The sequence below is a fragment of the Athene noctua genome, chromosome 2, assembly GCF_965140245.1.
Source record: "Athene noctua chromosome 2, bAthNoc1.hap1.1, whole genome shotgun sequence".
Taxonomy (NCBI): Eukaryota; Metazoa; Chordata; class Aves; order Strigiformes; family Strigidae; genus Athene; species Athene noctua.
Genome location: NC_134038.1, coordinates 10,100,745 through 10,125,952, shown reverse-complemented (window position 1 = coordinate 10,125,952; position 25,208 = coordinate 10,100,745). Strand labels below are relative to the sequence as shown.

The 25,208-nt window shown below is 38.9% G+C and overlaps 1 protein-coding gene across 9 annotated transcripts in view; it reads left to right on the top strand.

Moving 5' to 3' along the window:
* EFR3A (EFR3 homolog A) overlaps positions 1 to 25,208 on the top strand; it is a 93,927-nt gene that overhangs the window by 31,609 nt on the left and 37,110 nt on the right. For 8 of the 9 annotated variants that reach the window (XM_074898420.1, XM_074898419.1, XM_074898417.1 and 5 more), the window contains 3 exons: positions 11,579 to 11,700; positions 15,282 to 15,431; positions 21,806 to 21,943. In XM_074898420.1, the coding sequence (XP_074754521.1) occupies positions 11,579 to 11,700; positions 15,282 to 15,431; positions 21,806 to 21,943 (410 nt within the window). The remainder of the gene's footprint in view (positions 1 to 11,578; positions 11,701 to 15,281; positions 15,432 to 21,805; positions 21,944 to 25,208) is intronic. The other variant, XM_074898415.1, reaches the window with a different exon arrangement.

The window sequence follows — 25,208 nt, the reverse complement described above, 5'->3', positions numbered from 1 at the left end:
CCTAAATTAGGAGATAATTTGTGTTTGTCTGTTGTAAAATCAGTAACCAAAAATAATTACGTTTTCATAAATCAGGTGTCTAATTCTGTGAAGAGAGTGAATATATACAGCACTTCAACAGTATTCCAAAGGCCAATTTTGGCCTAATTATGCTAATTTCCCTAGGTGTCTTCTGTAGTCAGTGGAGAGGAGAGAAAAGATGAGTCTTTTTGTGTTGACTCAAGAGGAGCAAAGTATATTGACTCTGATAGCTTGTCTGTTTCCAAGGACACTGACCTGCTACGTTCTTAAATTTTGTCAGACGTGGAGAAAGCTTGCCATCACATTTAGCCTTTTTTAGTTTTTCCTCTCGTCCTGAAGGAAGGCAATAAATAAATAATAGAACAAAAAACCCCAGCCAAAATAATACAGAAGGTAGAGTGACTGAATAATCTCTCATGTGCTTTAGTTATTCTGATATATACCACTTTGGAGTGGAGACTAGTATTGTTGGAAGAGAAGAATAAATTGTATATGAAGTAAATGTCTTCAAAGTGGTGAAAAATCAGGCAACCCTTGGAAGAGTTTCTGTAGCATTTTTAGACTATACTCAGTTTCAGGCCTATAAAATTTATATTCTGCTTACACTTAAAAAGATACGGAGTATGACTGTGGCTTGATTATCTTCCATCCCAAAGCTGATTTCCAAAGCTTCACTGAGATACAAAGGCAGTGAAGTCTTTCAAGTAATATTGAACTGTCTTACTTGCAGTTTTTTCTCAGCCTCACAAACAGATTTTGCTTCAGCTGTGGGGACTCTTCTGATTGCTCAGAAGTCAGGGTTTCAAGTGAAACAAATCTGTGTACTGAGTGAGTAAAGTCTTGTAAAGATCTGGAAGTTCCCACTGACTTCCAAATATGTGGTTTTGGATTCAGAATTTATTATACTTGGTACTCTATATCTTAAAAAAACCCTGAATTTGTATTCAGCTGTTTGATGTCTTAAATTCTTTTTTGAATTTAAATTTCATTTTTCAAGTTGATTTTCTTCTGAAAAGCAAACCTGAAGATTACTGTTTTGTAAAAACAATCGTTTGGCTTTCATTTATGTACTTTTATGCCTGATCTTCAGGTTACATATAATGAATTTCTATGTCTTTTTATATGTTGTATTTATAAATTATGTTAGCTTATTTCCTAGAGCAGCAATGATAGTTTTTATAACGTAATTGTAAATCTATTTATATAGGCAGACACTTGAAGACGGATGAAACTCAATAGTGGATATGTTGAAATGGAGTTTTTTTGAAGTAGAACAGATTTCAAACTGGCAGTGTCTATGAAGTTCAAAATGTCTTTTTCTATCATGAAAGATATTTTTATTAACCATGTGCTAAGATAGCATATGCTAGTGAGGAAACTGAAAAAAATGCAGTGAGAAAAAGTGAAATTTCCTTGGCTTAAGTATTTCAGTATTTGAAGGCTGATTTCAATAAGCTTTTACTTAGAAACTTACAGCAGCGCTGAATTCCTCTCACCATTTCGCAGAATTTCAGTAACCGAATATCATGTAAAACATCTGTCTTTCTCATGTACAAATAATTAAATGTATTGCTTAGATCCATGGTGGTATTATTACTAGAATAGAATTAAATAATTAATAGGATCATAGAATGCTTTTGGTTGGAAGGGACCTTAAAGATCATCTAATTCCAACCCCCCTGCCACGGGCAGGGACACCTTCCACTAGCCCAGGTTGCCCAAAGCCCCGTCCAACCTGGCCTTAAACACTGCCAGGGAGGGGGCAGCCACAACTGCTCTGGGCAACCTGTGCCAGTGTCTCACCACCTTCACAGTAAAGAATTTCTTCCTTAGATCTAATCTAAATCTCTTTCAGTTTAAAACTGTTACCTCTTCTCCTATCACTGCACTCCCAATAAAGAGCCCCTCCCCAGCTTTCCTGTAGCCCCCTTTAAGCACTGGGAGGCTGCTCTAAGTTCTCCCCGGAGCCTTCTCTTCTCCAGGCTGCACAACCCCAATACTCTCAGCCTGTCCTCACAGGGAGGTGCTCCAGGACCCTGATCATTCTCATGGCCCCACTCTGGACTTGCTTGAGCAGGTGCATGTCCTTGTTATGTTGGGGCCCCAAAGCTGAACACAGCACTGCAGTGGGGGGGCCTCATAAGGGTAGAGTTGAGGGCTGCTGGCCGCACTGCTCTTGATGCATCCAAGGTTATGGTTGGCTTTCTTGTCTGTGAGTGCATATTGCTGGCTCTTACTCAGGTTTTCATGTACTGACATTCCAAGTCCTCCGTATCAGGCTGCTCTCAATCCCTTCATCATCCAGCCTGTATTTGTGCTTGGGATTGCCCTGACTCATGTGCAGACCTTGCCCTTTGTCCTTGTTGAGCTTCATGAGGTTCACACAGTCCCACCTCTCCAGCCTGACCAGGTCCCTCTGATGTCACATCCCTTCCCTCCAGCGTGTCAACCACATCACACAGCTTGGTGTCATTGGCAAACTTGCTGAGGGTGCATTCAATCCCATTTACGCCTGTTCTTCCTGTCTAGGTGCGAACAGCTTTAAAATCTTTGAACTTGTCAAAATTTTTTGGGACAAGATATAGTTTTTTAAAAATATTTTTAATTTTCTAACATTTTTTCATAGAGAGGATCCAGAAAATCACTTCAGGGAGCAGGTGGTCTAAAACAATGGGCTGCATAATTAAGTAAAACTTTCATGTTGACAGAACTCGCTTGAACACAAAATGTTAGCTAATTTGGAACGTTGAAAGTGAATTATTTGTATTTTAATAGTAAAACATTTTTTTAATATGAAATTTATCAAATATATGTAGAACCCAGTATTACCACAATGGCTTGCTTTAGTTGATAGGGCGTTTCATTTTGGAAGTGTGGTTTCTTCTTAGGAGCAGTGAAATAATGATACTGTCAGTGACAGTGTTGGGCTTCCTGTGCATGAGAAGATGACTGTTATTGCTAGTTGTCACCATGTGTTATTTAAAAAAAGACAAGTGGTATCCCAAATGGAAAAGTGAACAGTCAGTGACTGATTTAACAACAGGATTTTTATATTTGTTAGTGCTGGTTTATAAAAGCAGCTGGTCAGGATTGAAGTGCATATATATGTAATAATAGTATAAAATGTCAAAACTGAAATTAAGGAATGTCAGAAATAATATTCCCGGTAGAGTACTCATTTGTTTGTCTTGCTTGTCTGCAGCATGCTAATCTGGAAGTATGTGATAGAAGCTTATCTTTATTACAAGATGCTTCTTTCATCCCATGTACCAATATAGAATTATGTGCTAGTGGTGACTTAATACACAGTGAAGTATTTAATCTCTAGGATCCCTGCTTTTTTCTTATAGGAGTTAAAGGTGTAGAGAGACAGTTACACAAAGCACGCTCATCCTGTAGGATATTAAATTATCTTCTAAATTCTATGTCTGCATCTACTAGAAGTTGAGTGATGCTGGATAAATTGTTTTAGGCAGTCCTTTTAAGGTCATTCACAGTGTAAGTATTGCTTCCCCCACCTGATCCCGGTGCTTTCTGGTCTTGCGGTTTCATAGCCTCACTAATGTGGCTCTGTAGGCCAACATACCATTACTGACTTCGTTACACAGCTGCACACGTAGTGTTCAGGATAAATTTCCTCCAAGTGTCATGAAGTAAATGGAACGTGAAGCTATCCATCCCATTCCAATAAAACTCAAAATGAGAAGTGTCAGGTGACTTAACTATTAATAAATGAACTGAATCACCAATTTCTATTGCTGAGAACTTTATCTTGTTATTATTTATTGTGATCATTTTAATACTGTGGGTGTAAAGGCAGTGCATGAATCCAGTGTTCAAAACTTTTCTATTTAGAAAAGTTGAAGTGTTTGTCCCTTTTGCATTTGTTTGGTGAAGTGTATGCACCCATTCAGATGCCTCTCATTAATGCTGTACTGTGTAGTTTACAAGAGCCTTATGTTTATAGGATATCATGGCTTCCTGTGTGATAGCTTCCTAATAATGGAATACAGTTGCTTTGTCTGTCAAAGGTGGTAACTATCAGTATCAGCACCCCTTTTCCCCTATCTTAAACAAGAGAAAATTGCAGGCTGCAGAAGACAGACTAGGGAGCTCAAATATAAATAAAATACTGCTCAGATCCAGCCTACAGTTTTTACATGGAGATACTTTAAATAACATAACTCAAACTTGAACATGATGCATGCTGATTGTTCTTGAATTGCTGCAAAAACCTGACATTCTTCAAAGACATCCACAGTGCATTAAAAGTTATGATTTTTTTCCTACTGTACTGGCTAGAAATTGTGTCCTTAGGAATGTAATTTGGGAACTTGCGTGATTCACTTACAGAACTGACACAATCTCTTCTCTGGTAATACGATCCAACTCTCTTGACTCAGTCTGGAACAAACATCTTCTGCATAGATAAGTTCATTCTTTATTTTGTGGTACACTTATACATTTTTATACTGATTGAATTTTATTGATTTAAAAATTAATGGAAATAAGATATTAGCAATGTAAGTTCCTTTTGTACTGTCTGTATACAAATATAGAAGGTGCTTATGCTGGTAAAACTTCCATAAATTACCAGTGCGTGACTGCAAGAATTTGCTATGACTGAATAACGTGTTTACATCTACAGAAGCTTTGTAAGTATATCCCAGGCAAGTTTTTGGACTTTCGTAAGAGTTCTGTCTTTTTTTAGCATGAATAATTTTTATAGTTGAAGTATGCTTGAAAATATCTTAGGTGCTTAGGAGTAATATATTTTCTATTTAACAACAATAACAGTTTAAGAGCACCACTGCTAAGCAAGGAAAAAGTATAGATATGTATAATGTAAAAACCTAAAATGTTTTGTAATGAGATGGAATTGTATACTTTTCTGACAGTGCAACTCAAAACTGTTATTGCAGTTAGCTTTCCTGTGGCCTAAATGTTCAGTCATCTGAATGCTAATCCTGGAATATGCTTCAGAAGTGCTTTATGTTCAGTGGGTGTAATTGTTTTGTTATACACATGAGGAAATAAAAACATTTTGCCCTTTCTGGACATTTTACTGTGCCATTTTGAGATGTATAAGTTCTGGGTGCTTTCTTCCCTGCTGCAAAGCTACATCATGATGTAGGAGGAATGTCCAGAGCGAGAGTCAGTAATGCTTTCTTGGCCTAAATTTGTCACTTATTCTTACAAAGCCATTTCTTGGTATAATAAATCTTTCTTCTAGTGAAACAGTTATTAGACCTAAGTTTTCATGTTGGAAGATCCTGTCAATCAAATAATTTTGTATTTTAGATAATAATAATATGCTAATATTAAAATGCTAGATGAGTTAATATTCTCACAGCCCCTCCCATTGTGTTTTCTGTTCTTTAAACTTTTTGCTTCCATTCTTTTACATGCTTTTATAAAGTTTTCTGGGTGAATCAGTTATAGACTTGAACACTTGAATGTCTGGAAAATGCTAGGATAATATTGATTGTTTTGGTTTTTTATCATGAACTTTGTGCTTTATTAAATTGTAAAGACTAATTAGGTTCCTGTCTTAAAAACAATATGGAAAATCTATTTCTCTTTTGTAATTAGCAATTCCATGAAACAAACCAATAAGATGTAAGACCGCTCTTCCATGTGGGTGGCAATGAAACTGCGACACGTAGTCTGAGGACAGTCAAATGAGACTGCAGGGCCTTGGGATCGTTGGTAAGGGAATTTGGAGTACAGGTTATTTTTTCATCTCTCCTTACAGTTGCAGGCAGCAACACACAAAGTAGTAGATGGACCCAGTCTATTAATATGTGGGTCTCTGACTGCTATCACTGCCACAGTTTTGGGTTTTTCGATAATGGTATGGCTTACACAGCACCAGGCCTGCTGGCATCAGATGGGATTCACCTTTCTTAAAGGTGGAAGAGCCTCTTCACTCATGAGCTAGCTGGGCTCATTGACAGAGCTTTAGACTAGACGTGAAGGGGGAAGGGAATCATATCAGGCTTGCCCATGACAAACTGTGGGGTGACACGTCAAGGTTAGAGGGCGGCGTGCTAGCAAGGACTCTCAGTCTGTTGCTCTGTGACATGTTGTCTGCAGTGCAGCACACTTACGGAGATGAGCCAGGGGCTCCTCAGGTAATAGGAGCCAAGAGGGAAATACAGTGAAATACCTCAGAGCAATTAAGGATGTTCCTTTAAAAAGGTGACATGGCTGACAGCCCAGCTGAAGTGCCTCCACACCAATGCACACAGCGTGGGCAACAATCTGGAGGAGCTGGAAGCCACCGTGCTGCTAGAAATCTATGACCTAGTTACCATTACTGAAACTTGGTGGGACAAATCCTGTGACTGGAGTGCAGCTATTGATGGCTACAGGCTGTTCAGAAGGGACAGGCAAGGAAGGAGGAGTGGAGGGGTTGCCCTCTACATGCAGAAATGGATAGAGTGTGGAGAGCTGCCTCTGAAGAATGGCCATGAGCAGGTTGAAAGCCTATGGGTAGGAGTCAGAGACTGAGGCAACAAAAGGAATCCTGTGGTTGGTGTCTACTAGAGGCCGCCCAATCAAGGGGAGCCTATTGATGGAACCTTCTTACTCCAGCTACAGGAGACATCGCGCTCGTCCTGCTGGGAACTTCAGCCACCCCCACATCTGCTGGAAAAGTAGCATAGTGAGCTGTAGGCAATCCAGGAGAGTCCTGGTACATATTGAGGATAAATTCTTAAGCCAGGTAGTAGACAGTCCTACCAGCCCTACTAGAGTGGGTACAATACTGGACATGATGGTCACTTGCACTGGTGACCTAATCAGTGACATCAGGATTGGGGGCAGCCTGGGCTGCAGTGATCATGCACTGGTGGAGTTGCGGTCCTGAGGAATATGGGTCAGACAAAGAGTGAAGTCAGGACCCTGAATTTTAGGAAAGCAAACTCGCAGCTCTTCAAGGAGTTAGTCAATAGGACCCCCTGGGAAACTGTCCTCAGGGACAAGGGAGCAAAACAGAGCTGGCAGATCTTTAAGGACACTTTCCATAGAGTGCAAGAGCTCTTGATCCCCAGGTGTAAGGAATCAGGCAAAGAAGGCAGGAGACCAGCATGGCTGAGTTGAGACCTGCTGGTCAGACTAAAGGGCAGGAAGGAAATGCACAGGCAGTGGAAGCAGGGACAGGTGTCCTGGGAAGGGTATAAATGCTGCTCAGTTGTGTAGAGATGGTGTTAGGAAGGCCAAGGTGTGGATGGAGCTGAACTTGGCAAGGGATGCAAAGACTAGTAAGAAGGGCTTCTACAGGTGTGTCAGCCAGGAAAGAAAAGTCAAAAAAAGCATAACTCCCTAGTGAGCAAGACAGGCAAACTGGTAGCAGTGGACAACGAGAAGGCTGAGGTACACAACTTTCTTTCCTTGGTCTTCACTGGCAAGGTCTCTTCTCACACCTGAAAAGCAGATGGTCTGCAAGACGGGGACTGGGGAAGCAAAGCCCCTCCCACTGCAAGAGAAGATCAGGCTCATGACCATGTGAGGAACCTGAACATACATAAGTCTATTGGACCTGACAAGATCCATCCCAGAGCCCTGAGAAGTTGGCTGATGTAGTTGCCAAGCCACTCTCCATGATATTTGAAAAGTCATGGCAGTCAGGTGAACTTCCTGGTGACAGGAAAAAGGGAAACATTGCACCCTTTTTTTAAAAGGGCCCTGGGAACTACCACCTGTCAGCCTCATCTCTCTGCATGGGAAAATCATGTGTTAAGGCACAGGGCATTTGAGACAGTGAGCATGGTTCATGTCCAGCATGAGACATTCACCAATGGCAAGTCTTGCCTGATCAACCTAATGGCCTTCTATAATGGAGTGACTATGTCAGTGTACAGGGAAAGAGATATTGGATGTCATCTATCTGGACTTCCATAAGGCCTTTGCCATGTTCCCCAACAACATCCTTCTCTCTAAATTGGAGAGAGAGAGATTTATTGGGTGGACTGTTTGGTGGATGAGAAATTGTTTGGTAGTGGTTAACAGCTCAATGTCCACATGTGGACTGGTGGTAAGTGTTGTACCTCCGAGGTCCGTACTGGGACCAGTACTGCTTAATATCTTCATCAGTGACATAGTGGGATTGAGTAGGCCTTCAGCAGCTGACACCAAGCTGAGTGGTGCAGTTGACATGCCTAAGGGACAGGATGCCATTCAGAGGGACCTGGACAAGCTTGGGAAGTGTGCCTGTATGTGAACCTCATAAACTTCAACAAGGCCAAGTGCAAGGTCCTGCACATGGGTGGGGGCAACCACCGGTATCAATACAGGCTGGGCATTGAGTAGAGGGAGAGCAACCCTGTGGAGAAGGACTTGAGGGTACTGGTGAATGAAAACTGAATGTGAGCCAGCAATGTGCACTCTCAGCACAGAAAGCCAACCATATCCTGGGCTGCATCAAAAGAAGCGTGGCCAGCAGGTTGAGGGAAATGATTCTGTCCCTCTGCTCTGCTCTGGTGAGACCCCACTGGGAGTACCATGTCCAGATTTGGGGTCCTCAGCACAGGAAAGACATGGACCTGTTAGAATGGGTCCAGACAAGGCCACAAAACTGTTCAGAGGGCTGAAACACCTCTCATGAGGACAGGCTGAGAGATTTGGGGTTATTTAGCCTGGAGAGGAGAAGGCTGCTGGGAGACCTTATGTTGGCCTTCCAGTACTTAATGGAAGCTTATAAGAAAGATTGGGAGAGACATGCTAGTAGGGCCTGTTGTGATAGGACAAGGGATAGTGGTTTTAAAGTAAAAGACGGTAGATTTAGATTAGATGTAAAAAATAAATTTTTTATGATGAGGGTGGTGAGACACTGGAACAGGTTGCCCCAGAGAGGTGGTAAATGTCCTGTCCCTGGAAATATTCAAAGTCGGGTTGGACGGGACTCTGAGCAACCTGGTCTAGCGGAAGGTGTCCCTGCTTATTGCAGGGGGTTTGGACTAGATGACCTTTAAATGTCCCTTCCAACCCAAACTATGGTTTAAAGCATTTTCCAGGGTCTACTGGGAAAGAAAGGATCATTTTTATAACTCACTGTATTGAAAAAAGAAGTATGGATGCTGTTTGTGGATTGCCTTTGAAACTAACAGTAGACTAAAGAATTTTTTTTTTGACTGTATGTCACTTTCTTATCACCTGACTATACAGGATGTTCTCCAGAGAAGGTCATGTAAAATGAAGTTGTATTATACAACATTGCTCTGTTTTGTGTAATGGCTGAGAATGTAATTTTACAAACTATCACTTTCAGCTATGGCTGTAGCTGTCAGTGGGTGAACTGATAGTGCAGTTGAAAAGGATGAGTGTTCTAGATAAAACAGAAAAAAAAAATAGAACAAGTGGTGGGGTTTTTTTCTGAAATACACAGCTTTCACTTTCAGCTTGAAAACTACCTCAAAACCTTCCCACATCAGTATGCTGTAGCTTATGCTAAAGTGCTTTGGGCTTGTCTAGATGTATGTGGGTAATGTGCTGATAAAAGCAGGTCCTGCGTCTTGGGAAGTATACCCGAAATGCTTCAGCCTGTGCTTAGCAAGTGGTGAGAATATTGGGGTGGGAAAAAGTGGAGAGATCTTAATGGGACATCTCCCAGCTTCTGAGCAGAACCAGCAGTATGTTAAACCTTCCCTGAAAACCTTTCCTTTCCCTTTTTTCCTCCCTTTGTAGTCTGTTCTTAAAACTGTCAGTGAAGTAAAACCCAGAAGTTCTTTAGGCAGTCCGCTTGCATTAGAAAGGAGGGGGTTTTAATGTCTAACTTGGGTAGCCTTTGCTTCAGTGTAAGCCCATTGTGCTTTTCCTATTACCACTGGGACAAAGAACACCATTTATCGCTTTTCTTTTTGTAGCTGTCTTCTGTACACAGTAAGACTAATATCTTTTAGTCAGCTCTACACTGGATAATTTAATGTCTTTCAGTCTTTTTAACGGGTGTTTATCTAAAGTTTTGTTCATCCCTTGAATAATTGAAGGACGGTATCAGTTAATCACTGTCTTCAGCTGTGATGCTTCAACTGGATGTGGTACTTCATCTAAGGGTTTATTAGTGCCAATTAGATGGCAAAAAATTTTTCATAGGTGTCATGGGTAATACAGATGCATCACAGTATATTGTTTTCTTTTTCATGCAAATATAACGGCATTGACTTCTGTTGAATATGCAATTTATTATAACCATAAGTTTCTTTTCTGCATTTGGCTGTGTCTGACTTGTACTTTTACAGCTGTCTTAAAGTGGTATTTTGTGTTTGTCATTCCTAAATTGCTTCCTTGATTTTTCAGGTCCAGTTTCTAGTTTGTCAAGAACCAGGCATTGAGTGTGCCTACAACTCTGGCCAGCTTAGTGTTCTTTGCAAATCTGATGAGCCTGCTCTGCCATTGAAGTCTCTAATGAAACTCAAATAATACTGTATTCCAGGCAGGGCCCTTCAGAAGTTCACTCAATACATTATTGTAGTTTGATGACTTACAAGTGTTTCTGTATTTTTTCCAAACCCTTTTCCATCTATATTACAGGGAGTGTTCTTGGGTAGTGGTTTTCCCTTTGAGAATTCTGTGTATTTTTTTTGTCAACACCATCACTGAAGTTAAGATATGACAGATGCTGCTTCATCTGGATTCAGAAATCTGTTTCTCTGTCATAGGAATAATTTAGACTGGGTTGATGTGATTTGTTCTTGACAAATCCGTGTTGACTGTTACTTACCCCTTCGTTATTTTGTAGATGTTTGCAAATTGGAACTTTTTTTCAGAGTGTCTTTCTGTGAATTGAATTGAAGTTGACTGGGTTATGATTCCCTGACTACTCCTTTTTCCCTTTTGTAACGATAGACAGAATTGACAGGATGCCTCCAAGTTTATTTCCCTTGAATTTTAGTAAGTCAGAATGTTGCTGGTTAACCTGCCAGTGACAGTGCACCAGCTGATTGCTTGGACAATTACCTGAAAGGAGGTTGTACCAATGTGGGTGTCAGTCTCTTTTCCAAAGTAGCGAGTGTGAGAATGAGAGGAAACAACCTCAAATTGCACCAGGGGAGGTTTGGATTGCATATTAGGAAATTTTTTTTCCCTGAAAGCGTTGTCAAGCATCGGAACAGGCTGCCCGGGGAAGTGGTTGAGTCACCATCTCTGGAGGTCTTTAAAAGACGTGTATAAGTGGCACTTAGGGACATGGTTTAGTGGTGGCCTTGTCAGTGTCAGGTTTATGGTTGGACTCTATGATCTTAAAGGTATTTTCCAACCTAATTGATTTTATGATTCTATGAATTGGTTGCACTATTCAAGTGTTAGGTATTTTCATATTTCATAGTATGTTGTATTTTGTGCATTTGTACCCTTCCATAATTTCTAGTGGAAAGGTTTTAAAAAAACTCTCCAATTTAACTTTTTCATCTCTGAAGTTAAATATTTAAGTATTGTCAAATCTGGATTCTTTAATAATGCAATGTTTTATGTTGCTTCTTAAATGAAGCTTAGTATTCATTATTCTCATTTGAGAAATTGGCATCAAAAGCTTTTTTTAATGTATTTCATTTTCCAGTTTGTCAAATTTGCCAACATTGAGGAAGACACACCTTCATACCACAGACGCTATGACTTCTTTGTGTCTCGATTCAGTGCCATGTGTCATTCATGTGACCACGATCCAGAAACACAAACCGAGTAAGTGCCGTTCTGTATTAGGGAAAACTGTCTTAACACATTAATGTAGTCTGTAATAGAGTTTGTTATTATGATATAGTTCATTCCACAGGAAGAAAATAAAAGTCTGACTTTTAAATAGCACTGAATATCGCACATTGTAGGTGGCTAGAACTCCTGGAATATGTAAGTGGAATTTTACCTGAATAATGCTTGCTAGATTGCATGGATTCTCTCCAGAAAGACACCACTTATTACTGTAAAAAGTCTGTGAGTTGCATAACTCATTTGAGAAATTAATAGGGCTACTTATATGAATAGCAAAAGCATATTTTGAGTCAGCTCTGAGAATTACTTATTAAAATTGAATTTTCTTAGATGTCTGCAGTATGATACTGTGTGTGAAACCGAAATGCCTTCATGAATTAGTGTTGCCAATTTTTACATTATGTAAGCACCACAATTTTTTTTACTTCAGCTCCCCCTAGCGATGTGTTCTTTATATGAATTGTTAATCAGTATTTAACTCCTGAGCATTTTAGAAAAACTTGAGGCTTTTCAGATTATATTATTTGCATCTTTTCGATTTCCATGCATGAAAATGTTTAGCCAACTATGAAAAATCCATGTGATGAACATTTATTCAACTCTTTGGGTGTACTGTTGTTATGTTAGCTGTAATGCATAAGAATTTTTCTTAAAGTTTGCAGTTTCAGAAATCTGCGGACTTTATTTTCAAAAAGAACGAATACTGTGTACCTCACTTATGAAAAAAAGAAACAAAAACAAAACAAAAAATTCATTCCCCTTTTAGTCTACTTGTTCATTGCTCCTTATTTTTTTTTAATTTGCTGCCATCTTATTTGTTGCCCTGTTGCTGTGTGTAGGGTTCTGCTATAAGCGTTGTCCCTAAAAGGGTTAGGACTAAATCTGCCTGCTTCTCCTATACTTTTTCTCCTGTACCCACCCCCTTCTCTTTAGGAATGTTATTCCAGTGAGTGGTTTTACAGGATGACCTTGTGAATTTTGGGGGGAAGAAGTGAATTGTACTCGGGGACCAATGGGAAACGGGGATGGAAACTTCTTAAGCGGGTGTCACTAGTGAAGCCAGTGTGTTATGCAGCTACCTCATAACTTAGGCTTTGGTCAGGTACAGTATATTTATCTGAAACTGATGTTTGCAAATAGTATTCATAAATGTTTTAATGAGATTTTGCCTTTTTAGGCTTAGTGAAACTAAACCAGAAAAGTTAAAATACTTACCATAAAACATTTCCTAAGAGGTTAGGACATGAAGCTCATCTTAGGATTTTAAGTACTACTTTCACCTTCATTGCCCTGTGCAAATGAGAGGTAATAACAGTAATGAACTAGAACATGGAATGAATTAAGAGACTTGTCATCCCTGATTAATCTATCAAGTATGATCTACCACTCATAAGGATACCCCGAAGTAAAATACCTTAAAGCTGTGGTTGCCGTACGAGTAAGAGAACTGTGCTGATCTTTTGCTCTTCAAACTATCAGCCAGCACTGTTAACCTGTGCTTCAGCCTGCAATGCTGATGTACCCTTAGACAGGGAGGAATTTCATCCTAGTGACATAAGAATGTACATGATCTTGATTTAAATATAATTCCACTTTAATACCTATCTGAGTCATCTTTAGAAAAATGAAACGTTTCCTCTGTGTGGTGAAATTTGCTGATGCACCTTCCTCAGTACTTTAAGCCCCATTTTTCTACCTCCTGTACAATAGTAAGAACATGAAATCAGTACTAGTGGCATTTCAATACACAAGTGTGGCCATTTTTCCCCATGTGAATCGATTTTTTTTTTTTTTTTTTTTTTTAATGCAGGTTAATGAAATTTATAGCAATATGACTTTTTCCACATCAACCTAGACAGTTTTAATGTATCTCTTTTAAAAGAGGTCTTTATGGACATCAATTGTTCTTGGAGTTGGCATACCAGATTTGCTGTAGGTATTGAGGAAGTTGAACAAAACAGATGAGCTATGTCTACAGATGACAGATTGAAATGCAGGTATCACAGGTAGCCGATACCATTGATGGGGATAGGGAGTAATTAATCTCATCCTAAAAAAGACATCTGGAGTCGCTGTTTACCTGCATAGCTTGAGGTTCCACTGAACTGACTGGCTTGAATGGGAGCTTCAACATAATCTACACACATAGGCAGGTAGTATAGGATTTTGAGTCTGAAACTGAATATCACCTGGTGAGATTTTCTTTTCAGCAAGGGAGGTTAGTGCTAGTATTTAATGTATCTAAAGCCCCAGTATCAGCAAAACTTGATTACCTTAAGAACTTAAAAAGAAGTTTCAGTGATGGAATTTTTAGAAGCTCTGTCTCTTAAATGTCAGTCTTAAAACCTTAATATTGTAAATTTAATATTGGATACTGCACTATACGTGTAGTACAGCAATAGAAAGTGCTTTTCTAACTGTTTGTGCATCCCTCTTCTTCCTTGTTTTGTATGTAACCCTATTAAAACTGTCTTGAAAGATGTAGAATGATATCGGATCCATACTGAATGCACATGACTTTGTTCAGAAACGGCTGACACACAGGGGACTACAGATTCAAGTATTTACAAATGGAAATCTAAACAAAAATATGAATTATAGAGTTTGGTTGCCTCTGTAGTTCATCTAGCAAATATTTTAATGCATCAGATTTGACTGAACAAAGACTAGTTATGTGTTGTCCATACTGAAATTAAGATTTTAAAAAAAGAGGGAGGAATTTTAATAGAAATAATAGCAAATTTTAGCAAAGCTCGTGCTTATTTCCTCTGATTGCTCTATCACCCTTTCATCTACTTGTTTTCAGTAAGTAAAATTCTATTACTACCACTTGTTATAATGACTCATTTGCTTACTTCATAAAAGAATATTTTGCCATTCATTTAATTGAACAGATTCTCTTGCAAATTATTTTTGTTCAGCAAAACAAAATCGCTAACAACTAGACTAAGTATTTTTTTAGAACTTGTATTATTTTTTCATTTTTATTGTTTTGTTGTTGATTAGTTCTGTTTGGTTCAAACGCTTTTAGTGCGTCAGGCTTAAGTTGGTAGAATTATCCTTTGCTCTCCATGTTGTGAATCTTGCACAAATCTTTAAAGATTTGTTATGATTAATCCACAGCCTTAATTACAACTTTTAAGGACATGATCACATGGCTCTGTCAGCTATTGCTTCAGCTTTGCTGTGATAATTTCACAATATTTTTCTTCAGCACTGGAATAGGTTGAGATTGCACACAGTTTCAGTGGATGGATAGTAAATCGTTTAGAGTTGGGGTGGGTTTTTACCCATGTGACTTTCTTTTGGAGGTGTTATACACAGGTTTGAGTATTCACTGATCAGTGTCAGCATTATCCTTACAGATCATCTTCTGTTCAGATGTTTTGGCAGCTTCATTATGGGCTATAAAGGTGTTTAAAGGCAGTATGGGCAACCTTAATGAATTGGCCAAATTTCCAATACTACATGATTACTACTGCCTAATAGGTAAACAGACATACTGTGAGGTGCTGTGGTTTTCCTTTTCAGTAATTCCTTTTTCCCTTCCTTAGGATCCGAATTGCTGGAATCAGGGGCATTCAGGGAGTGGTTCGAAAAACAGTTAATGATGAACTTCGAGCAACTATCTGGGAACCTCAGCACATGGACAAGATAGTACCATCATTGCTGTTTAATATGCAGAAAATAGAAGACATTGACAGGTATTTTTATTCTTGGTCACTGGCATTTTTTTGAGCAATCTTTATGCTTAGTTTTTATGATGGATACCTTTTTCTTTTCTTTTTAGTGGAAATAAGTACTGATGTTTACTAGCTAAGTCTCCCTGAAACTGATAGCAGACTGCTATACTGCTTAACTGCTCTTAATGTTTCTTGTCTTAACATTTTTTCAACTGCTTTCATTTCACTTGTTCTAGGTTCTTTTGGCCTAAAAATTGCTCCAGAAATTGTATAACAAGGTTTAGACTTCTTAAAAATGGTAAACTCTGTGTTTTGTAATGTCAGATAGAGGGTAAGCACAGGCTTTTAGGCAACTCAAATGGTTTTGCTAGTTATTAAAAATTGAGAGTTTAATGCCCATTTAGCCATTAGTAACAATTCTCTGTCCTGTCTGCAACGGTACTTAAAGTGAGGATTTAAAATTTATTTCCATGTAGACACAATTCTCTTCTGAGTTGTTTTTTTTTGTTCTCAGTGGCTCCTAGGCATATTACCTGCCAGGTATGCCTTCAGAAAAGATCTCTGTGATGATTGCTGTTGAGGATATGCTAGTCATCTTACAATTGAAAAGTCTCTTTTTTTGGGTCTACGTGTGTATTTGTGGCTAAACACTATGTAGGTGTATAAAGTATTACTAACACTGGAAAATTTCCATAAAGCAAACTTCATTTAAGCTTGTTTGCACAGCTTTTTGTTTCATGTTCAACCCTAGCTGCTTCAAAACTTTCTTGGTAAGTAGGCTTAGCAGCCTTCGTGTGACAACATGCTTTTTATCCTTTCACGTGATGCTCACCTTGCTAAATCTGTCAGGTTTCTTTTTTTGTTTGTTGGGTTTTGGTGGTGGGTTTTTTTCCATTCCTCAGCCTTATTTTTCTTATTTCTGTCAGTATCTGTCTCTTCTCTAAAGCAAATTTTCAGACTAAATGACTAAATAGTTGTTTATCTGTCCGTGCCTTATCTATTTTCTGCATATATCTGAGGGCCCACATGCTATGTACAGAAATATCCACTTGGATTTTACATCTGAAGAGTGATCTCAATAAAGAGACAAAGGTTTCTGAAACTGCTGTTTGAACAAGGAGAGCCTAATTAGCCTTTGCTTGCTCTTACAGGGCTTCTAGATGCAGGTGAGCCCTGTACTTTGTTACTCCTTACAGTGCCCTCAAGCGTGCAGTTCCCTTTATATAGCAAAGTTAAACTAAGTACTGATGGAAAAACTGTCTGAAATAGGATTTGGATCAACTACTTAAAGCAGATCTGCAGGACTAATTTTTATAATTTGTTGAGCAATGCAGTAGTGGTGGTAGAAAAACAAATCTGTCAAAAAAGAACTGTTAATTAAATGTCTGAACTAGCTGCTTGAAACTTTTTCTATAATGCACATTCAACACCAAAAAAGACTAATGATTTTCCAAGTGGCAAGTAGGGGCCTTGTATGATGTGCATATGACAGAAAAGCTGAAAACAATATTTATAATTTGTTGATCTGCTGGCCTTAAATGATATTACAGAAAATTTCTTATCTTGTTTTATATGTGACTTCATATTTGTGGAGCACAAACAGTGGCATCCTGAAGAGTAGGAGTAAGAAACATATTGTTCTGACAGATGGAATCAAAGCATTATTTTGAGAAGAGCAGAAATTCCAGAAAACACTCCCAACTTAAGTCCACAGAAAATAACCATTTTTGGTTAAAGCTGAAGTACACATAGGTAAAGCTTACCTTAAAGATCAGTGTAATTTTAATTGTGGAACCTTAATATCTTAATTCAAGATTCTTCTAGGTACATGTCAGATGAGACACTTTTTGGAGCTTCGCCAGCCTTATTTAAGGCTTAAAGACATGCTAGTACTTGTAGACTTTACTTCAATTCCTTCTAATATATGTATAATATTCACATAAATTTTGGTTTAGGGGTAGATTAGAAAGGTTTTCTTTCTCAGGCTGAATGAATCAGAGTCAAATACTCCTGTAGCTACTCAGCTCAAAAGTAGTGGTTAAGTCTTAGTTCACATGTCGCATCATATTTTTTGGCCAGTCCTGGTTTTGTGGTATTAAAGAAGTCTCATGCTTGAGATGCTGATTTGCTCTGAGCCAGTTTAAGCCTGTGATTAGATGTTTGCTATGAAAACTGCTGTACTTCAAAACGTCCCTGCTTCCAGTTCTTTGTTGCCACCTTTTGTGATAGAAATTACCCACAAGAAAGCTGGTAGAACAGTTAAAGGAGTAGTTCTTGCCCATTTCATTGCAAAATGCATTTCATGTTTCACTCCCCTGGACTTGTGGTAGTACAGAAAGTCTGGATACAAAGGAGCAGTAGTAATTTTTTTAAAGTGTTGCAGTTGGATTTGTCAGAGGTTTTCTGATCTTGTTTTAAAAACTAAGTCGGTGAAACAAAATGTGTTTGAGTTTCTCATTTGAATTTAGAAACTTGGAGAGGCTGTACAAAGCTTTCCTTCAAAACAAAAAAGTTAGAAGAGTAGTTTTATATTCATTGTCTTTCATCTGATAATTCTAAGCAAGACTTAGCAAGAAATACTTAATGTAGGTGCTCTTGAAAGTTCAAAATAAAAATTAGATTCCCACAGACAACAGAAAATAATTTTGAGTGTTGTGATGCAGTATGTTTTAGACTAGGAAGACGGGATTGCAATTTCTTCCTTTAACCTATTCTTAAATAAGACCCCAGGTAATGCTGAGAGCTCACGTTCTGCAGGATTGCATATACAAACACTTAAAAGATAACTTGTTTTTACTGCATTTTAACTATAATTCTTCTAGATAGATTAGCTCGGTGTGTTCTGCAGCCTTTCCTTTTCCCCACCCACCCACCCTTGTAATGCTGCTTCATTCTAGGGAATCTGTGTCAAAAAACAGTGGGAATGACTGTCCTGCATTCTGTTTGTACCTTCTCTGAACTGAGAAGGATGCTCACCTGTCTAGATACCAGTCTAAGCAGTATAGGGAAAAAACTAAGGAAGCTTGAGGGGCACAGCAGTTGGATAAAGCTGAAGTTTAGTGTATTCACTTGTGGTGGATTATATACGAATTGTTCTGCCTTTTAAAATTCTAATCATTGTGCATTTGTAAAACTATTTGTCCTTATCTCACAGGGTGCCTGGGGCTTGTTTATTATTAAAATCTGACGAGCTAGCAATGCTATGGTAACTTCTGAAACAGTGATGTTACCAGACAAACAGGATTTTTAGATTGTAACTTTTAGATTGCAGCAGTCTTGAAACACTGTAAGATCTTTTGCTATCAGAAGATATCACAACTGTGATGTTAATGTGTGTGTTTGAATAGTGGCATTTCAGTATTTGACTTTTTATAATGCTCTAAAGCTATGTTTTTATGATGCTGAAGAGTGAACATTAATCAAAGCTGATGCTCTTAGTAAACACTTAAACATTTAATGCACAAACTTCACTGCAGAACTGAAAGTATCTTTAATGTTTTGGTGTATTGATTTCCAGTCTAAAATAAATCTTCTAATGCATAGATACATAATCTTCATGTAGGTGAATGAACCCTCACTTAAGCTTCTGTCATTTGTTTTGTGCAAAAAAATACTTGCTACCTGTAGGTAAAGTACTTCTTGATAAGTAATGTAAGTACCTGAGGGACAACTGTTTTCTTTTGTTCTTCCTCAATCTCCCACCTCTCAGCTGCTCAATTTGAATGAAATATTATTAACAGCTTAATGGTACGTTGTGGGAAGCACTTAAATTCAGAAATACATTTCAAATGCATTTAATTTGCTCTACTAATTCAGCTGTCTATGTTCTGAAAAGAAGGTGACTGGGCAAAGGAAAAGAAAAACAAAACAAAACCAACACATGACCAAAAAAATTAATCAAAAAACATTGCCAAGGCCTGCATCAAATGAGAAGTATGAAACTGGAAACTCTTCTGGAAAGGCTCTGCCTTTCGATGTTTACAGTGTAGCTACTGATTTTAGCTATTCCAAGGTGAGGACAGGCTATTCCCTTCAAAACTCAGTAGTAGACTTCAGGCCTCAGTAGGTTTTAGTTTGTCCTAAATAGTCTGGAGTTTCTGTAGTTCTGCTTCTCTTGTGTCTGGATTCAGTCTTTACTTTGGTGCTTTTCCTCTTCTTAATACCATGTTGATTTTAAAAAGTCTAATTCTCAGTCACAGAGAGAAAAGAAATAATTGAAAATTACAGTATTTGAACTTCACAAAAGTTTGGTCATTGCTGCTGTCATTAGTATAAAACGTGAAATTCGTGCTTTACACTGCAAGGTTTCTTAACTCATAAGTGGAAATTTCCATATGCAAGGAAGTTGATATTTAAATGCTGATTTTAATTCCTTATTAATTTAAAATAATTTTTATTTCAGTTTAAGTCATTTATTGGAGTATTTTAGCACCATAAGAAATAGTAGCTGTGGTGGTTAGAGGTTCTTACCCTGCCCCTCCCTCCCATTGTGTCATATTTTATTGTTCTTTACAAAAGGCCTGCCGTTCATTTCTGTGATTGAAATAACTGTAATCTTGTTAAAGGACAAATTTCTCAGTAAAACCTACACAGTTTAACACTCTTTATGGTGCATTTATCTGATGCAAAATTTGACTGCATTTTTTCGTTACTATTTTCTGACTGAAGGAATCAACTGCTGTGTTTCTTTTTCATAGTAATGCTTTTAGGGCAAGAAGAATCCTCCTTCAACAAGTGCCATCTTTATAAATATAGTATGGGGAAAATAACATCAATATCTATGTCTTACGAATGTTTCCAAATGTGAAAGGTGTTTGGTTTTGTTGGGTTATTTCCCCCCCACCTCCAAGTTAGTAGTAACATACTATGTGATAAATACGGGAGTCTAGTTGCCCAACAGTATCACACCATACTAAAATGTGAGAAACAACTTGAACAAAGCATTATGTTTTAATAAGGTTAAAAACTAGAGGGGTTTGTGCACTGATGCAGACAGATATTAGGCTTTTCAATCCTTGTGGTGGGTTAGCCCTGGCTAAAAGCCAGAGTACAATCCAGCTGTTCTTTCACTCTACCCCTGCCCTTCAATGGGATGGGAAGGAAAATGGGATGAAACAGCTCATGGGCTGAGGTAGAGACAAGGGAGGTCACTTACCAGTTACTGCCACAGGAAAAGAGACCTTACTTGGGCATAATTTTAGTTATTTTATTGACAATCAAAATAGATTTGGGTAGTGAGAAAGAAAGACAAAAACTAGAATACCTTCCCCCTCCTCCAACTTTTCCCCAGCCCCGCCTTCCCCCCTTCCCTGCCGACTCCTCTCCCCCAGGGGCGCAGGGGCTGGGGCTGGGGGTCGCGGTGGGTCCCTGGCAGCCCTCTGGGCCGCTGCTCCCTCCTGCCCCGTGTCCCTGCTCCAGCGCGGGCCCTTCCCCGGGCTGCAGTCCTGCAGGGACAACCTGCTCCCGCCGGGGCTCTCCACGGCCGCAGCTCCTGCAGGAAATATCCCCCCGCTGCGGCGTGGGGCCCTCCCCGGGCTGCAGGGTGGGTCTCTGCTCCCGCGGGGTCTCTCCGGGGCTGCAGGGGATCCCTGCGCCGGGCCTGCAGCACCTCCTGCCCTCCTCCTCCTCCGGCCTCGGGGTCCCTCTGCTGCTGCTCCCTCCTCGGCTTCCTCCTCCTCTGCCTGGGCCGCCTTTGGCCCTCGCTCGAACCTGGTTTCCCCCGGGCGCCCCCAGCTTGGCTGAGGGGCTCAGCTGTGTCCTGCGCTGGGGCCGCTGGAGCCGCCTGGGTCATGGACAGCTTGTCCAGTCCTCTCCATAGTAATCTGGGGAGACATAACGTTGGGAGTTAGAAGGTGACTAACCTGTACACTATCTAGCTAGAGGTAACTATGTGGGTGATAATGTTCTAATTAGTTCATTCAGACTTTCTTCCAATTCACAAGCCATCTGTTTCCACAGAAGTAGTGCCGTTTTATTTAACACCCACCCACACGGTGTGGATTCAGTAGTGGGCAGGTGAATGAGATCATTAGTCTGAACAAAATGACTAAGATTCTGCCTAACTTTTTGCATGGTTTCATAGCCTTCATTCATTGTTAGCAATGGGTGATAGTTTTGTCAAAATGCAGTGGGTAACAAGTTAAATCAGTATTGGGTTTGCCGTATACATATTTGGTAATACAGTGGTCAGTACTAGATGAAAACATGATGATCTATAGTTCTGCCCTAGGAGAATTAAATGTTTTTTTCAGAATTCTGGTTTGATGCATATTGGAGATACAGTTGTTGCCTAGATCAAGAGTGTGACTCATGGAGGTTGTAGAAGAAGGGTGGGTATGATAAGGAAGACAATATTAATCAGTAGTAAAATCAATGTATTTTTGTCTTTATTTCAGCAGAATAGGCCCTCCATCCTCTCCTACAGGAGGAGAGAAAGAGGAAAATCCTGCTCTGCTGGCTGAAAATTGTTTCAGGGAACTACTAGGACGAGCAACCTATGGAAATATGAATAATGCTGTCAGACCAGTTTTTGCGTAAGTTGTAAACTCGTGAAGGTCTTAAGAGATTTTTTTTTTATTTATTTTGTCCTCTAATTATGTTGTATTAAATTTCTTCTTCCTTTTCAACCCAAAGGATTGTATTATATTTCTTAAAAAAATTGTCCCTCTTTTAATCTCACCTCTTTGTGTTTGTCGATCTTCACATCCCATAGATGACTCTTGCAATCAGTGAAGAGACAAGCCAAGTAAAATACAAGTAGCATGAAGGAATACTTTGTCCAGATTAATACATAAAGTTAAGATTTCTACTTTCTTGCAGTTTTCCTCCAAGACCTACTTTGATATTCTGTGAGGAATATCTTTACAGCTCATTTTGTAGTGAATGGCAGTTATGCACACAGTATGCACAAATGCACACAGTATGAATTATAGCTGATGTATTAACTCTCAGGTCCAGTGTTTTTCAGTTCTCTGCATTGCCCTGCTTGCTTCCTTAGAAAATATGATGTGAAAAACAGCTGCAAGCATTTAGACCTTAAATCTGCTTCTTTCACCTCTGCAAGTGTCTACAAAGTAGATATGTTCTCAGGAGAAATCTTTGCAAGAAGCTCTAGACTTAGTTATAGTACATTCAAACCCTGACCTTTCCTGGTGATGAGGAGATCTGCTTGCTCCTTGTTGTAGATTTTCAAAATACCTACCTGTTACAGGAATATCTAGTCTTAGATGGCCTAGTTCTTCCCACAGAGACTAAGTACTCCATTCATACACTGAAAGACTTTCAATGAGGTACTGAAAGCCATTTTCAAGTTACTACTGTTAAGAACAAAAATGCAAAAAGAAGATAGGGTAGATATTGAGGGTAGAAAACTTTTGTAGCCCCTTGTTTTTCACCAAGAAGCATTAAATGCAAATAACTGTGCTATTATTTTACTTTCCATGTGTACCTGTTATACCAATCCGATAGGAATTAATCTTGCAAAATTGAGTGTTTTACTAAGATATTTTAATCCTTTCCTACATTTAAAATTTGCATTCCTCCAAAATACCTGCCACTAGACTGAACATTTAGGTACTAAATCGTCTGTATGGACTATTTGGAACTATATTGCAGCTGCTTTCTTACCACTTTAAAGTTCCTTTTATGGGCTTATCTCAAAACTTTATCAGCATGTGCAGTTCAGTCTTCTGAATCATTTCAGAATCATGGAGGTTTCCCACTTATTATTTCTGATTCCCTAGATTAGAGTTAGTACATGGTTTGGGAATTCAGAAGGTGTCATACTGACACTTCCTGTGGCAGATCCAAAGCTGGGTGTTATTCAGGATGTTATTTCCATCTTAATTTCTTACTTGCTATGATCCTAAGGATCGACTTGAGTCTTTGTGCACCTCTGTATGCTGTATGCTGCATTTGTGTTCTGAAATCAGTAGATAATGACCCACAATATATTATCTCTTCGATGAATAAAGAGTCTTTGTGGTCACCACTTTTGTGTTCCCTTTTGAGGAAGAATTGCCAAATAAATTTATCTTTTTATAAATAACTGCTGTAAAGGTTTAGTATTTTTGAAGAACAAGAGATGTAGAAAATGCAATTACCTCCTAAACAGAAAGGGAGTGCTCTATTTAATCAGCTTCACTTTGTGGCTGAGCAGACCTGGTAGAATGGAAGTTTGAGATAGTGAGTCCTTTGCACTTTATCTGATTGAATATTTAAATTTGATTTATCTTATTTTTCCTTCCAGTTTTTGAAGAGGGTGTACAGGAAAGATGGGGAGGACTCTTTATCAGGGAGTGTAGCTATAAGACAAGTGATAATGGTTTTAAACTGAAAAAGGGTAGATTTGAATTAGAGATAAGGAAGTTCTTCACTGTGAGGGTGGTGAGACATTGGAAGAGGTTGCCCAGAGGGGTTGTGGCTGTCCCCTCCCTGGCAGTGTTCAAGGCCAGGTTGGACGGGGCTTTGAGCAATCTGGTCTAGTAGAAGGTGTCCCTGCACATGGCAGGGGGGTTGGAACTTGATGATCTTTAAGGTTCCTTCCAACCCAAGCCATTCTATCTATGAGTGTATGAAAAAGCTGACTTAGTTTATGTATACTTGATTAGAAATCACTTTTTCCTAACAGTTTTCAATAATTTCCCAGCTTTTAAGAAAGCTCCGGAAATAAAGATAAGGCCACTTATGACAGTGCTAACAGTGTAGATGCAGGTTCAGTTCCCCACTTGAAGGCTTGCTTTGTGTGGCACTGGAATACCAGTCAACAAAACTGAGTGAATGTGCTTCACGTAAGCTGAGTACATTCAACAATTGAGGGATTTAAATATAACGAAGATAGTTGAAACCTGAAGTCAGTCTCCTGGTTTGGATTTAGATTGACCTTAATTCTTGCCTTTGGGAAGAAATCTCCCTGGTTATGTCTACAAGTAGTAGCTAGAAACTCATATTCTTATTTCTTAATTAAATCTGTCAGATCAATCTGGCAAACTGCTTAATGAAAGTCAAAAATTTTATATTACTGTGATATGAAAGAATTTTGTATTTTGTGTCATCAGTCACAAGCTATTTAGACTTACTTGGCCTGAATTTGCAATGGTGACTAGATCAGGCAGATCCAGAGGGATACAGAAATCTAGTGAACATAAGCAACTTCCCAAATATAACAAGTTACACCCTATTCATCTCACTGTATTTCCATTTTTGTGAATTATCGCATCATCTGTGCAAGGGTTTTGAATATCAAAAGACTAGTGTTTAACATTCTTTCAGCAAACATGATGCTTGAGAAGATTATATATTCCCATACATGTCTCAGTTTTGCTTTCTAATCATCAGAATCAATTTATCATTTTATACTGTAAGGATTGCTTGCATGTGTGACAACATGAGTGAACTCTGGGACTGTTAGTGGCTCTCACTCCATGAAGTAGTAGTTTGCACCGTTGGTTCTGCTGTTCCTTTTAATTTGAGAAACCTGATTGTGTTCGTTTGCTACATATATGCAGCAGATGTCCAATGGAAGGCAAGTTTGGCATTAAAATGTTTGCAGTCTCATTTAGATATTCTTTATTAAAAGAAATGTAATTGGATAAAAAAATAGGCAAGATGTGACTTGATTTTAACTAAATTAAGTGCACCATGTTGAAAATACCATTTACTATCTTCTACAAAACCAAAACTACATTGAATACACTGCCTGCATTATGAGGTGTAAAATAGATCACCTATAGTAATCTAATACTCCTTTTCTTAGGAGGAAGACTCCATTATACAAAGTATGCCGCCCATTGAACTGTT